This window comes from Leucoraja erinacea, chromosome 14 (assembly GCF_028641065.1).
Source record: "Leucoraja erinacea ecotype New England chromosome 14, Leri_hhj_1, whole genome shotgun sequence".
Taxonomy (NCBI): Eukaryota; Metazoa; Chordata; class Chondrichthyes; order Rajiformes; family Rajidae; genus Leucoraja; species Leucoraja erinaceus.
In genome coordinates this window covers 42022008-42036144 of record NC_073390.1, presented here as the reverse complement: position 1 = coordinate 42036144, position 14137 = coordinate 42022008, and the positions used below count along the sequence as shown (strand labels likewise).

Here is a 14137-nt window from a genome sequence, read left to right as displayed (position 1 = left end):
TTTCAAGAAAGGAGCGTGAGAGAAAACGGAAAATTACAGACCAGTTAGCCCGACTTTGGTGGTGTGAAAGATGCTGGAGTCAATTATTAAAGATGCAATAATGGGGCATTTGGATAGCAGTAAAAGGATCTGTCCAAGTCAACATGGATTTATGAAAGGAAAATCATGTTTGACTAATCTTCTGGATTTTTTTGCCACAAGGCTTGGTGTTGGGGCTGCAACTGTTTACCATATATATTAATGATTTTGAAAAGGGAATTAGGAGCAAAACTAATGCATACATACCTACATATGTACCCATGCGCTGCTGTGACCCGAGCCCCGGAGATTCGGAGGCTCCAACCGCAGGCCTGGCAGACAGTAATATCGGAGCCTGCGGGTCCCTGCTGGGAGACCGCTTTTCGGGGCTTCCGCAACGGCAAATTATTCCGCCCGAGTAGCGGGGGTCGAGGATGACCTGGAGCGGGGCCTTACATCATCGCCCGGCGTGGCTTAAATGGCTGCGGCACTTTTCTAGCGCACGCCGGGGGCTCCAACAACCTCTATGAGGTTCAAGTGACAAATAAATTGTATTGTGTATTGTGTATATTTAAATTAATCTGGCAAGTTGGTCAAATAACATGGGCACCTTCTTGCTTTTTTTGCGACATGGATTTTTTAAATGTGAATAATAATAATAATAATAATGTTTATTTATATAGCACTTTTCAACAAAACCAATGTCTCATATCAACACATTTGTGGGTCAACAGTATTTTGTATCAACCCCCACAATTTCAAATAATTCTCAATTGAACTTCTTAAACAGGAAAACAATTTTTATTTACATCATTTTGTGTGGTTGTCAAGGTAGCTGTGTAGACTGTAATTATGAGACTGCCGGGCAGTATCACTGTGAATGGTGGTGGCTGTGTGTTTTAATGCAAGTGTGAAAAGGAGAGTAAATTTAAAGAGACAATGTGAGAACCATCAGGGTTTCATCCAGGAACCAATTTAAAGGCAAGTTTCCATCAATTACAGTATTTTAATTGAAAATCTTACTCTTAATATTCTTCCTAATTAGGCTTTTTGTGTTCCCTCTTGAACCTTGTGTCTCCCAGAGCCTCTGGGGAGGTTCTGGAGATACAATAACCCAATTTTGAGGCAAATAACCGTCTTTAAAACTGCCTTTAATTCTACATTCTCCGAGGGTGCTGGATGCCGCGACAATCTCTTGCAACATGTACAGAAAGGCAGTCAGCTGCAAAAAGATCAAAGAGAGGAAAGAGTATGGAAGGGAAAGGCTTTTCAGAATCATAATCAGATTTTATTTTCCAAGTATGTTTTGCAATATACGAGGAATTTCATTGGCCAGGTCAGTCATACAATTAAAAGCAACAGCACTCAAAAACACATTTTAATACGGACATTCACCACAGTGACTCCTACACATTCCTCACTGTGATGGAAGGCGAAATAAAGTTCAAGTCCCTTCCTTTTGTTCTTCCTCGGTCGGGGGCCTCAAGCCCCCCGTTCAAACTCCGTTCAATGGTGAACTCCTCTTGGTCTCCAGGCCTATAGTGCTGCACAAATCACTGCACCACATGCATCTATTTATTCATTTTTCACATGGTTCATATGCAGCTGGATATTAACTTGCTGACATGGAAGGAGATGCAGTGAGCATTCAATAGTTCAGACTTCTGTGCGAATTAAGGGACTGCTTGATGGGCTGAAGGTAATCGAGATTGGCTGATTGTCATTCTTTTGCAAGAACTGATGGAAGTTCTTATGGAAAAGCTGATGAATTGACTACGGGATGAGCTGGTGGGCTCGAGGATTGCTGGATGAGTGTTTTAGAAATATAGAAAATAGGTGCAGGAGGAGGCCATTTGGCACTTCGACCCAACACCGCCATTCATTGTGATCATGGCTGATCAGCCCCAATCGATAACCCATGCCTGCCTTCTCCCCATACCCCTTGATTCCACTAGCCCCTAGAGATCTATCTAACTCTCTCTTAAATCCACCCAGTGATTTGGCCTCCACTGCCCTCTGTGGCAGGGAATTCCACAAATTCACAACTCTCTGGGTGAAAAAGTTTTTTCTCACCTCAGTCTTAAATGGCCTCCCCTTTGTTCTAAGACTGTGGCCCCTGGTTCTGGACTCGCCCAACATTGGGAACATTTTTCCTGTATCTAGCTTGTTCAGTCCTTTTATTCATTTAGATGTTTCTATAAGATCCCCTTGCATCTAACAAGAGTGTTTTATTGTCATGTAGAACAATTTTCCTGCATCTAGCTTGTCCCAGATAGAACAATTAAATTCTTACTTTCAGCAGCACAACAGAATCTGTAAACATAGTACACTGTAAACAATATGATAAGATCTACCTCATCCTTCTAAACTCCAGTGAATACAAGCCTAGTCTTTTAAATCTTTCCTCATGACAGTTCTGTTAGGTTATTTGATGGTTAGGACAGGTTTAGAGGGGTATGGGCCAAATGCAGGCATGTATCGCCATTTGCATTAGTTTTGTGCAGTTAACAAATCACAATTTCACACAATGTACATAAGACGGCAGTTATTTGACAAATACTCTGCAGTTCGGTGCAGGAGATCTTGTCGATGAGTATTCTGGACCCACTGTTGACATCTGAAATTACAGGAGATATCATTTAGGATTAACTAATAAGAAGAAAGATGATCATAACTACATGCCTGAACAATGGATGATATATCACTTAAATGCAATTGTTTTCAGTTGTGTGGAGATCTGTATGTTGAAGATGTATTTTGCCTCTAATATGTCAATTTACCTTAAATGTAGAAGAGCTTATTAAAATCTTCTTACAAAGACCATTAAGTATTTTCTTTCTATCCTCTTTTGGACCCAAGGCATAGCAGAGCTGCCAACTCTCACGAAGAGGTAAGGGAGGGAGAGAGGGAAGGGAGGGAGATCGAGAGAAGAGAGGGAGAGAGAGAGATCATGAGAAAAGAGGGGAGAGAGAGATCGAAAGAGAGGGGAGACAGAAGATCGTGAGAAGAGAGGGAGAAAGGGGAGAGGGAGAAGGGAGAGAGGGAGAAGGGGGAGAAGGGGAAAAGGGGGGAGGGAGAAGGGGGAGAGGGAGAAGGGGAGAGGGAGAAGGGGGGAAGAGGAAGAGGGAGAGTGGAACGTTAGCACATTATAACGCGCAGCCGTCCCATTCGGACCAAAGATTATAGAGCAGAGCTCCTCTCGTATCTTTGATTGCGGCCGCCGCCGCCGAACCCCCCAGCCCACCATTGCACCCAAAGATGATAGAGCAGAGTTGTATAATATTTGAATGGGCGGGCTTGTGATCACGGCGGGCTTGTGATCTTTGCTTGTGATGTCTCGACAATTCGAGGGATATAATAGGTAACAGCCGCCGCATTCTCGGACACGAATCTGAGCTCGAAAAATCCCGTGGTCACTGGGCCTAATGTGTCCGCGGGCCATATTTTGGAAATAAATCCCTTACAAGAACAAAACCTAAAATGTACAGAAGTGTTAAAACTGTCTTTATTATTATGGTAAGTAAAGATCTATTAAACATAAGTCTAATAACTTTATAATGTACCGACAAACCCATTTTCCAATGGCTGTTGATGGGAGAACAGAAAATATCATTTTCACGACAGAATATCGACTGAAAATAATAAAAATATTTTCTCACCTTTCTTTTTTATTGGGGAACCTAAAGAATGACAGGTCGGGTCGTTTAGATTTACGATTAGAATACTTGATAGCAGAGCAGTGAGATGAAATTTAGATCAGGACGCCATGACAGTGTGGGGGAAGCCCAATAAATGCTTAACAAAATGGCGTCGACGGTCACACACGTCATACTACGCGTTTTTCGAGGAGTGGTCTATCTTGTCCCTCTAAGATCTTTGGGCGGGACTGTCATATGCTGAGAGAATGGATCGGCTGGGCTTGTATACTCTGGAGTTTAGAAGGATGAGAGTGGATCTTGTTGAAACATATAAGATTATTAAGGGTTTGGACACGCTAGAGGCAGGAAACATGTTCCTGATGTTGGGGAAGTCCAAAACCAGGGGCCACAGTTTAAGAATAAGGGGTAAGCCATTTAGAACGGAGACGAGGAAACGCTTTTTCTCACAGAGAGTTGTTAGTCTGTGGAATTCTCTGCCTCAGAGAGTGGTGGAGGCCGGTTCTCTGGATACTTTCAAGAGAGAGCTAGATAGGGCTCTTAAAGATAGTGGAGTCAGGGGATATGGGGAGAAGGCAGGAACGGGGTACTGATTGTGGATGATCAGCCATGATCACATTGAATGGTGGTGCTGGCTCGAAGGGCCGAATGGCCTACACCTGCACCTATTGTCTATTGTAATCATGTATTCTCTCTGCTGGTTGGTTCGCACGCAACAAAAGCTTTTCACTGTACCTCAGTACACGTGGCAAAACTCACTTGAAGTTGACTGACTACATTTGGCACCTTTCACGTAGCATTGGCTTGATTTTCTTGAAACTACAATGTAATTTGAGTTTGTTCACGGGTCTCACTGTTGTCTCTCAGTTCCTTCGGCCGTTCCCAGTGACGCCGACCACAGCCAGCGTTCCAGCACATGGACAGGAAAACGTGGCTCAGGAAGAAATGATGATCTCCTTGGTGACGGGGCTGGCCTCTCTCACGTCGCGGACGTCAGTAGGCGTTGTCGTCGTTGGAGGAGTGGCAAGTAGCTCTTTACATTACGTTAAGGTGGTGTCACGCATTTAAACCAGCCAGGCACGCAGCTTCCCACCATATCACCTGCACCAGTAATCTTTCCTTTGACTGCCATAGTTGTGACTTGGTACGCTATAGCTTTGTTTAACTTGCCCACTCCTTTATATTACTGACCTTCAAGTAAATAATACAATAGCTATTTCTGGATTTGCAAAATGAATAATGTCCTAGAAGCTGTTGAAGGTTCATTGAGGATTATACTTGTATTATGCACTGATTGCCTTCAAATTCGAACACAGCCACTTTGAGGAGAAGTGCCACAGTGAGTTTAAAATATTTGTATTAGCCAAATGATACTTTTCCCAGATACTTTGCCCGCAGGAGATTTAGGAATTGGAGATATAGAGCAGAAACAGGCCGTTCGGCCCCAAGACTGTGCTGACTAGCAGGCCCTGCACAGTAGAGACAATTTACAGATACTCATTAACTTACAAACCTGCACATCTTTGGATTGTGGGAGGAAACCGGAGCACCCGGAGAAAATCCAGGCAGTCACAGGGAGAATGTATGAACAACTCCCTACAGACAGCACCCGGGTCTCTGGCGCTGTAAGGCAGCAACTCTACCACCGCGCCGCCATGCTGCTCCGAATGACTAAAAGTACCCTGCAAGGCTCAAGATGAAACGCCACAGGTTTGGCTTGATAACTTTCACACCCCTCTCTCATACTCTCCCCACCACCCTACAAGTTAATGGCAAGTCATGAGAAAACATTTTTCTTCATTGCTAGTTAGTTAGTTTAGTTTATTGTCACGTGTACTGAGGTACAGTGAAAAGCTTTCGAAGCAGCTGCAAGTAGCTGTACACACCTGAAAAAGCTGTAGTGGCTGTCATTTTAGGATATAATAATTGCTGAACAAATATTAGAAATATCTAACAAACAGAAGTTTAGCTGTTATAAAACCATGATGCATGGGTATGCAAAATAAAAATTGCCCGTCCGTTATGCTGTCTGGATGAAGAGACAATTTGTGTACTAAATTCATACAGGATTTTTGCATACGTGTATCACGCTTGTAAATCATTCTTTGTGATTTCTCGCCTAGATTTTCCGGGCTGTGGGCTGGAGGCTCATAGCTGTGGCTCTCAGTCTCTACAGCTTATTGTACATGTACGAACGACTGACGTGGACAACAAAGGCAAAGGAGAGGACGTTCAAGCGGCAGTTTGTAGACTACGCCACGGAGAAGCTGCAGATGGTGGTCAGCTTCACCAGCGCTAATTGTAGTCATCAAGTCAGTCAGTGAGTACTCCTCAAACCCCACGTACAATCACTCTCACCCATCAGCACAATGACTTCCCTTTGAAGTAGCTTGGAGCTTTCCCCTCCTGCTGGAAGATTGCGTAGCTGTTGGTGAACGGCAGCATGTCTAATGGCAGGTAGACAAAAATACTGGAGAAACTCGGCGGGTGAGGCAGCATCTATGGAGCGAAGGAAATTGGCAACGTTTCGGGTCGAGACCCTTCATCAGACTGATGTGAGGGTGGGGGCGAGTGGGAAGAACAAAGGAAGAGGCGGAGCCAGTGGGCTGAGGGAGAGCTGGGAAGGGGAGGAGAATGTAGGGACTACCTGAAATTGGAGACATCAATGTTCATACCGCTGGGGTGCAAACTACAAGTAAAGCGACAAGTGTAGCATTTCCTGCGGTTGCAAGGGAAAGTGCCCGGCGAGGGGGTGGTTTGGGTGGGAAGGGACGAATTGACCAGGGAGTTACGGAGGGAGTGGTCTCTGCAGAAAGCAGACAGGGCGGAGATGGAGACTGTGTGGCTGGCATTGAGTTACGGAGGGAGCGGTCTCTGCAGAAAGCAGACAGGGAGGAGATGGGAAGATGTGGCCAGTGGTGGGATCAAACGCTGTGTTCTTGCTTTTAAAAATGACTGTGTGGCTGGCATTGATCCATTCTTCCCCCACCTGTGCAACCATGTCTGTTGACCTCGCCCCAAGGACAAGATACATTTCCTGCTCCTGACCCATCACAGACATTTGGTTTCTTAAATTTGAACTTTAGCATGATGCTTTATCTAATTAGATACTGTATCTGATGCTCTCCTGCGAGTTTGAAGCTCTGAGTTTACCTCTTACCTTGAACTTGCATTTGGTCCTTTGAAGAATTGGCTGTTACAATAGCTCGCCTTATTATGGCATCTCCAACATGGCTTTACATCGCATTAGTCTTCCGAGGTGCACAGCTAAGCACACCCTGACACATGAGAAACCAAGGCAGTAGGTTTAAATGGGTCAGTTTTATGCAGTATCTTTGGAGAGAGAAATATTTGAAGGCAGTGGTGTGGCAATAAAAATCTTAGGGCAGTGATCTAAACTAGAATACAGGACTGTGGAGGTGTTACAGTGACAGTACAGGGTGACCCTCTATGAGTTTGTGGAGGTCTGGTCAATACCAACTGAGTTTGATATATTTGCATCACCTTCATTTCAAATGCAGGACACAAGAAATCTTTGTAACCAGGAGGCAAAAGAAATTGTCAAAGCATTAGCATTCCTTATAAAGCACAAAAGGTGCACTGGAAGGTAGACAAAAATGCTGGAGAAACTCAACGGGTGAGGCAGCATCTATGGAGAGAAGGAATAGGCGACGTTTCGGGTCGAGACCCTTCTCCAAGAACACATTGTAACACTGATTCTTGAAGAAGGGTCTCGACCCGAAACGTCGCCTAGTCCTTCTCTCCATAGATGCTGTCTCACCCGCTGAGTTTCTCCAGTATTTTTGTCGACCTTTGATTTTTCCAGCATCTGCAGTTCTTTCTTAAACAAAGGTGCACTGGATGTAGTTGTGTCTGAATGAATGTTCATTCTCCAAACTCATATTGCCGGTTGGGAGAACGGCAAATGGAGCTTGTCTCTTTACTTTAAGACTGTAAATGTTTTTAATTGGGCATCATCAACATACAGCAAGCTTCAGTAACAGTGCCAGCTTTGGTATCCAGGGAACGTGATGATGAGCTGCCAAAGCCATTCAGTCAGGTGTGCTACAGTGGGCCACGCTCCATGTTGCCCCCCCAGCTCCTTGGACCACGCTGGTAGGAAATGTTGTGTAGCTTTAGAGATACGGCGCGGAAACAGGCACTTCAGCCGACCAAGTCCGCGCTGACCTGCGATCCCCGCACCTTAATACTATCCTCCACCAGGGACAACTTTTACATTTATACCAAGCCAATTAACCTACAAACCTGTATGTCTTTGGAGCGTGGGTGGAAACTGATGTTCTCAAAAAAAACCCACGTGGTCACGGAGAACGTACAAACTCCGTAAAGACAAGCACACTTAGCCTGGATCCAACCCAGGTTTCTGGCGCTGTAGGCAGCAACTCTACCACTGTGCTGTGTGGCGAAAAAGGTGACTAATAATCCCTGCTGTGACAGATCTGCTCCAATAAATGCAAGCTTCGCTGGCAAAAAATTAACCTTGGTTTACAAGATTTTAAAAAATTGGACAAAAATATTAAAAAACCCATATTCAATCCGTACAGTATTTGTTTAATTTCTTATGCCTGCTCCGTTCACTGTCGTTTCTCCAGGGAAATGAGCAGCACATTTGCTCGACTCTGCCAGCAGGTGGACATCACCGAGAAAAACTTAGAAGAACAAATCTCCAAACTCAACAAAAAAATTGAACTCCTTGAATCCACACAAAACCGATCAAAGCTTCTGAGGTAGTGATTCTTTTTATATTTTCATAAAACCTACTTTAATTCGGGGTAAGGAATGTTTTTAAACATTTCAGAGCCCAAAAGTTAATCCATGGATATTCTTGTCCAACCCTAAATTAATTCCCATCCTGTGTAATGATTACATTGAATGGTGGTGCTGGCTCGAAGGGCTGAATGGCCTACTCCTGCACCTATTGTCTATTGTAATTGGGATCAAACTGATTCCTTTCCTTTTGAAAGTCGTGTTGGGTTTAAACCTTGCCGTTGGCGACAACAATCATCACCTTCTCTCTCTCAACTAATGGTCAACTATTGTTCTCCCCGCGTTGTCCCACTATAGATATCATTGAAACGGGCACAGAATCGGTGCTTTTGGACCACAGTATAGCAGGCCTTTTGTGTTTCTTATATATTCATGAACAAATCTGGCCTTCCCCTTCCCCAAGGAATTTAAGAATAGTGAATATGTAGCAAAGTACAAGTATATGACACAAACATTGAAAACGAATGCTGACAAGGAACTGCAGATACTAGAACCTTGAGCACATCTTTGTTACTATTTCCTCCTCCACCTATCCTCTGTAGCTCTTGCCCCTTCCCCTCCCCCATCCAATCTCCACTCGTCTGAAGGGTCCTGACCCAAAACACTGCCTGTCGGTTTCCCAACTCCGACTAACTATGCCTGAGCTGCCGGGTTCCTCCTGTCCTCTGTTCTTTTCACTTAAGATTCCAGCATCTGCAATATTACATCACCAAGATGCGTTAAAAGACCACCCACTCTTTTATAATGTGCGTAAACCCCCAGTTATCACTCTTCATTTCCTTTAGTCCCCTGACTTACATAGATACAAATAGATAGAGACATAGACAATAGGAGTAGGTCATTTGGTCCTTCGAGCCAGCACCGTCATTCAATATGATTATGGCTGCTCATCCACAATCAGTACCCCGTTCCTGCCTCCTCCCCATAGCCCTCGATTCCATTAGCCCTAGGAGCTCTATCTAACTCTCTTTTGAATGCATCCAGTTAATCGGCCTCCACTGCCTTCTGTGGCAGAAAATTCCACAGATTCACAACCCTCTGGGTGTAAAAGTTTTTCCTCATCTCAGTTCTAAATGGCCTACCCCTTATTCTTAAAGTGTGCCCCCTGGTTCTGGACTTCCCCCAACATTGGGAACACGTTTCCTGCATCTCGCCTGTCCAATCCCTTAATAATTTTTTATGGTTCCATAAGATTCCCTCTCATCCTTCTAAATTCCATTGAATACAAGCCCAGTCATTCCATTCTTTCATCATATGGCCTCCACACTAAATCCATGCGAACATTTTGTGGAACTCTCCTCTCACCTGCGTTTCCGCACATACAGACAGTCACATTGATCTTTCATTTATCATTGTAGTGTTAGAACAACTTGGGCGAGTTTGTTCGGTTTAAGACATTCTTGTCATAGAGGGAGTACAGAGAAGGTTCACCAGACTGATTCCTGGGATGTCAGGACTTTCATATGAAGAAAGACTGGATAGACTCGGCTTGTACTCGCTAGAATTTAGAAGATTGAGGGGGGATCTTATAGAAACGTACAAAATTCTTAAGGGGTTGGACAGGCTAGATTGTTCCCGATGTTGGGGAAGTCCAGAACAAGAGGTCACAGTTTAAGGATAAGGGGGAAATCTTTTAGGACCGAGATGAGAAAAACATTTTTCACACAGAGAGTGGTGAATCTGTGGAATTCTCTGCCACAGAAGGTAGTTGAGGCCAGTTCATTGGCTATATGTAAGAGGGAGATAGATGTGGCCCTTGTGGCTAAAGGGATCAGGGGGTATGGAGAGAAGGTAGGTACAGGATACTGAGTTGGATGATCAACCATGATCATATTGAGTGCAGGCTCGAAGGGCCGAATGGCCTACTCCTGCACCTATTTTCTATGTTTCTGTGTTAAGCTGTTGCGATTGCGAATGTATTTCCAAAACCATTTTCCTTTCAGAAACAAGGCAACGTGGCTAGAAAATGAATTGGACGTATTTACGAAGCAGTACCTGCAGCCGAGCCGCTGATTGCGAGCCAGCGGTAGAATTTATGTTTGTTCCATGACCTCACCGACGGCAATTGTCACCACTGCTGCCCCAGTACTATGTGGAACAATACAAACTTTGTCCCTTTATCTACAGTAATGACTTTTCACGACCCTATTGAGCAGCCTGTAAAGATGCTTATTTTTTTTTTTGTAAAACAAGTGAGATGTTGAAAAAGTAGTCACTGCTGGATGGGGTGACCAATCCCATGTGATGAGGCACTTTTCAATTCTATATAACGTCAGAATCAGTTTAATTAAACAAATTAATTTTTATAGTTTCAAACATTGGCAGTTACACTGGGGGGAAAAAAAAGTATTGCGTATAGGATGTTTAAGAAAGAACTGCAGATGCTGGGGGAAAAAAAACTCAAAGGTAGACAAAAATGCTGGAGAAACTCAGCGGGGTGAGGCAGCATCTATGGAGAGAAGGGATAGGTGATGTTTCGGGTCTCGACCCAAAACATCGCCTATCCCTTCTCTCCATAGATGCTGCCTCACCCCGCTGAGTTTCTCCAGCATTTTTGTCTACCTTGTGTATAGGACGGAACTGCAGATGCTGGTTAATAGCAAAGATGGGCACAAAATGCTGGAGTAACTCAGCAGGACAGGCAGCATCTCGGCCCCAAAACATCGCCCATTCCTTTTCTTCAGAGGTGCTGCCTGTCCCAACTGAGTTACTCCAGCATTTTGTCAATAAAAACTATTATCAGATTATAAAATCTGCATTCAGATGAGTTTCCAATTGCTAGTGTGCAATACTGGATTCAAACACACATTGAGCCTACATTCATATTCTAATCTGCGGGGAAAGCACTCATTTGCGCACCCTCGAGCATTAATTTCCACAGGTCCATCTTCATGTGGAAGTTTACTAATCACTTATCTCCTTTTCTCACGTGTACAATGCACTTCCATTAAATTAAACCAGCAGGCAACGCTGACAATCCTATTTTACAAACTAAAAGCGAGCAAAGATTATGCTGGAACATCACACAATTGTGTAAACAGTGACCGGACGGTACGCCGGTGAAGTGGTTGAAGGAATAATGAACAGAATAGGTGGTTTAAATAGACATCACATCGAACTTTAAGGTCAAAATATCATTCAAGGTGCTCTAATTGTCAATTCTTCAGTTTGACAAATTTTGTTCAAACTGCATTGTAGAAACTACTCATTTTAGTATTACTAAGTCATATCATGATTCTTTTGCTTCCATCACTGAAACTTCATTATCTCATTACCGAATATTTAATTTATGAAACATCCAGCTCTGCCCCTTTTGACATGCACAATTCTTAATAGTCTGATTGTATAATCATGCAATCGCCACTTGGTTGATTCAGACTGACACAATAGATTCAATTACAGTGACTAAGTAATGGGCTCCAACCAGTAAAGTATGGGACTCCTATTATAATATAATTCTATTTATAATATGTTTAAAAAAAATCAAATTTCCAATCATCTTAGTTTCTTTAGACACAGGCAAGTTATGAAAACTATAAACTTGCACTATTGCTATGATTTAATTTAATAAAAACTGTACTAGTATTTTCCAAGTGAATTGTTGCCAATATTTAATTATTACCAAAAAGAGGAATGTTTTGGGGTTTGTTTTACATTGGATTTTTGCACTGGCCACAGCTGTAGTTTTACCTGCTCTTTGGGAAATTAGAATTGACCATTTACCAGAAGAAAATTCCCAGCTTTATACAATTTGTGTGTAAATTGGCCTCGGCTCATCTACTTCATTTCTAATAGATTAGTATCCAAATGGCAGATGGGCTAATGCTTTAAATTACTTCATTCCACAGTTGATTACAGAATGATATCGTGCACCGTGTTTGAATGTAAAATTGAAAAATTTTATACTTCGTTAATCATCAAGTTTAGTGCTTTTAAACTACAAGATTTATTAAAGGAGCTTTGAATACGTTTTGTACACCACTGGTTCTTAATGTTAAGTGACTGGTGTATATCTCTCCGGAAACAAGATGTGGATAACAAGCATGTATACTTGAAGAAACTACGATTTCTAATAAATTATTTTACCAATGGTGCTTTAGTGTCAGTGTTTTATTAAAAACCTGCTGTGATAAAATTCTTATTTGTTCTAAGAATAATTGGTAAGCCATTTAGAACGGAGATGAGGAAAAAACTTTTTCACACAGGGGGTTGTGAATCTGGAATTGCAATCTGGAGAACCTGTGGAATTCTCTGCTTCAGAAGGCAGTGGTGGCCAATTCTCTGTATGCTTTCAAGAGAGTCGGATTGAGCTCTTAAAGATAGGAGTCAGGGGATATGGGGGGAAAAAGGCAGGAAGGGGGTTACTGAGTGTGGATGATCAGTGAATGGCGGTGCTGGCTCGAAGGGCCGAAAGGGCCTCCTGCACCTATTGTCTATTGTGCCTTGCAGTGAAATAAAATGGGACCCAGTGTTCCCGAAGGAATGAACATATTTCAACTCATTTCCAAAACTACCATTGTTAATCAGGTCAGTTAGCGTGCAAGGTGGAGATTACCAAATTAGCGTATGAGGTGGAGATGACTGAATTCCCAAGCAAAGGGATGAAAATATTGCAGGGAAGGGCAGGAATGTGGAGATGAGCCTGGAGGGACCAAGTGACCTATTCCCATTGCACATGTTCAACTTGGAAGATAACCAAAATATTATTCTTTGTACAAAAATGTAACCTGTTCACTGCTGAGTTTTTTCACTATTGGCCATGACCAGAGTATACTTAGGGGTGGCACTTAACTGGTTAAATAAGCTAGTGCAACATATATTAAAGAAGAAAAATGTTGATACAAAATTATGCTTTCCTATGGGTACTAATTCAATTTAAGCATGGATTCTAAAGAAACTTGTTACAAAGTCCAATAATCTTCTTCAGTACAGTTGAACTGTAACAATGGTATAGTTTGGGACTTTGAACATAATCTCACATTTCTTTTAATAAATAATTTTATTGAAGGAAAGATACAATACAGCTGACACAATGCATTACATTTCACTCCATTTTGTTTTTTTATATATAACAAGTTACCTTCAGCCACCCTCACTGAACTCCCCTTAGCAGCTGATGTGTTCACAGTACAACAGATCACAAATGCAGATGCACATTTTGACAGCAATACATTCTACCAAGGTGCAGGTCCATATATACACACAACATGTCAGATGGTTCAGAATACACTCATTCATTATGCATCAACCGTCCTGTGAGGTGATCAGCATTTGTGTAAACAAAAATAAGTAAATAAATAAAAGCAAAACATGAATAAAGGCAGATCCCCACTACAAACAAGTGCCCTCAGTCAGACAAAAAAAGGTTCCCATTTTGAATTTAAAAATTTCACAGACGCCCTCAATGTAAATTTGTTCTTTTCTAGTTTTAGAAAACACATTACGTCCTCCAGTCAGCGGCAGCAGATGGAGGTGTGGTAGATTTCCAGACCACCAAGATTCTCCTACGGGCCAAAAGCAATGTGAATGATATCAGACTGGGTTGTGTTTAAACCCAAAGTTTCATCTGCTACACCGAATACAGCTACAAGCGGGCAAGGTCTCACTGTCACCCCAAGGACTTCACTGATGGTTTTAAAAACCACTGTCCTGTAGTTATCAAGTTTGGGGCAGGA

The 14137-nt window shown here is 42.7% G+C and overlaps 1 protein-coding gene and 1 long non-coding RNA gene across 5 annotated transcripts in view; one reads left to right on the top strand and one right to left on the bottom strand.

Annotated features, from left to right (window-relative positions):
- Positions 1 to 10889, top strand: part of LOC129703637 (mitofusin-1-like) — a 46069-nt gene extending 35180 nt beyond the window's left edge. For all 4 annotated transcript variants that reach the window (XM_055646246.1, XM_055646248.1, XM_055646249.1 and 1 more), the window contains exons 15-18: positions 4542 to 4697; positions 5798 to 5994; positions 8288 to 8422; positions 10406 to 10889. In XM_055646246.1, coding sequence (XP_055502221.1) covers positions 4542 to 4697; positions 5798 to 5994; positions 8288 to 8422; positions 10406 to 10475 — 558 coding nt within the window. In that variant the 3' untranslated portion in view covers positions 10476 to 10889. The remainder of the gene's footprint in view (positions 1 to 4541; positions 4698 to 5797; positions 5995 to 8287; positions 8423 to 10405) is intronic.
- Positions 1285 to 3908, bottom strand: LOC129703638 (uncharacterized). Its single transcript, XR_008724598.1, has 2 exons — positions 3678 to 3908; positions 1285 to 2635 (listed from the first exon to the last, which is right to left on the bottom strand). It is a non-coding gene; the product is annotated as an uncharacterized LOC129703638 (long non-coding RNA).
- Positions 10890 to 14137: the final 3248 nt, after the last annotated feature.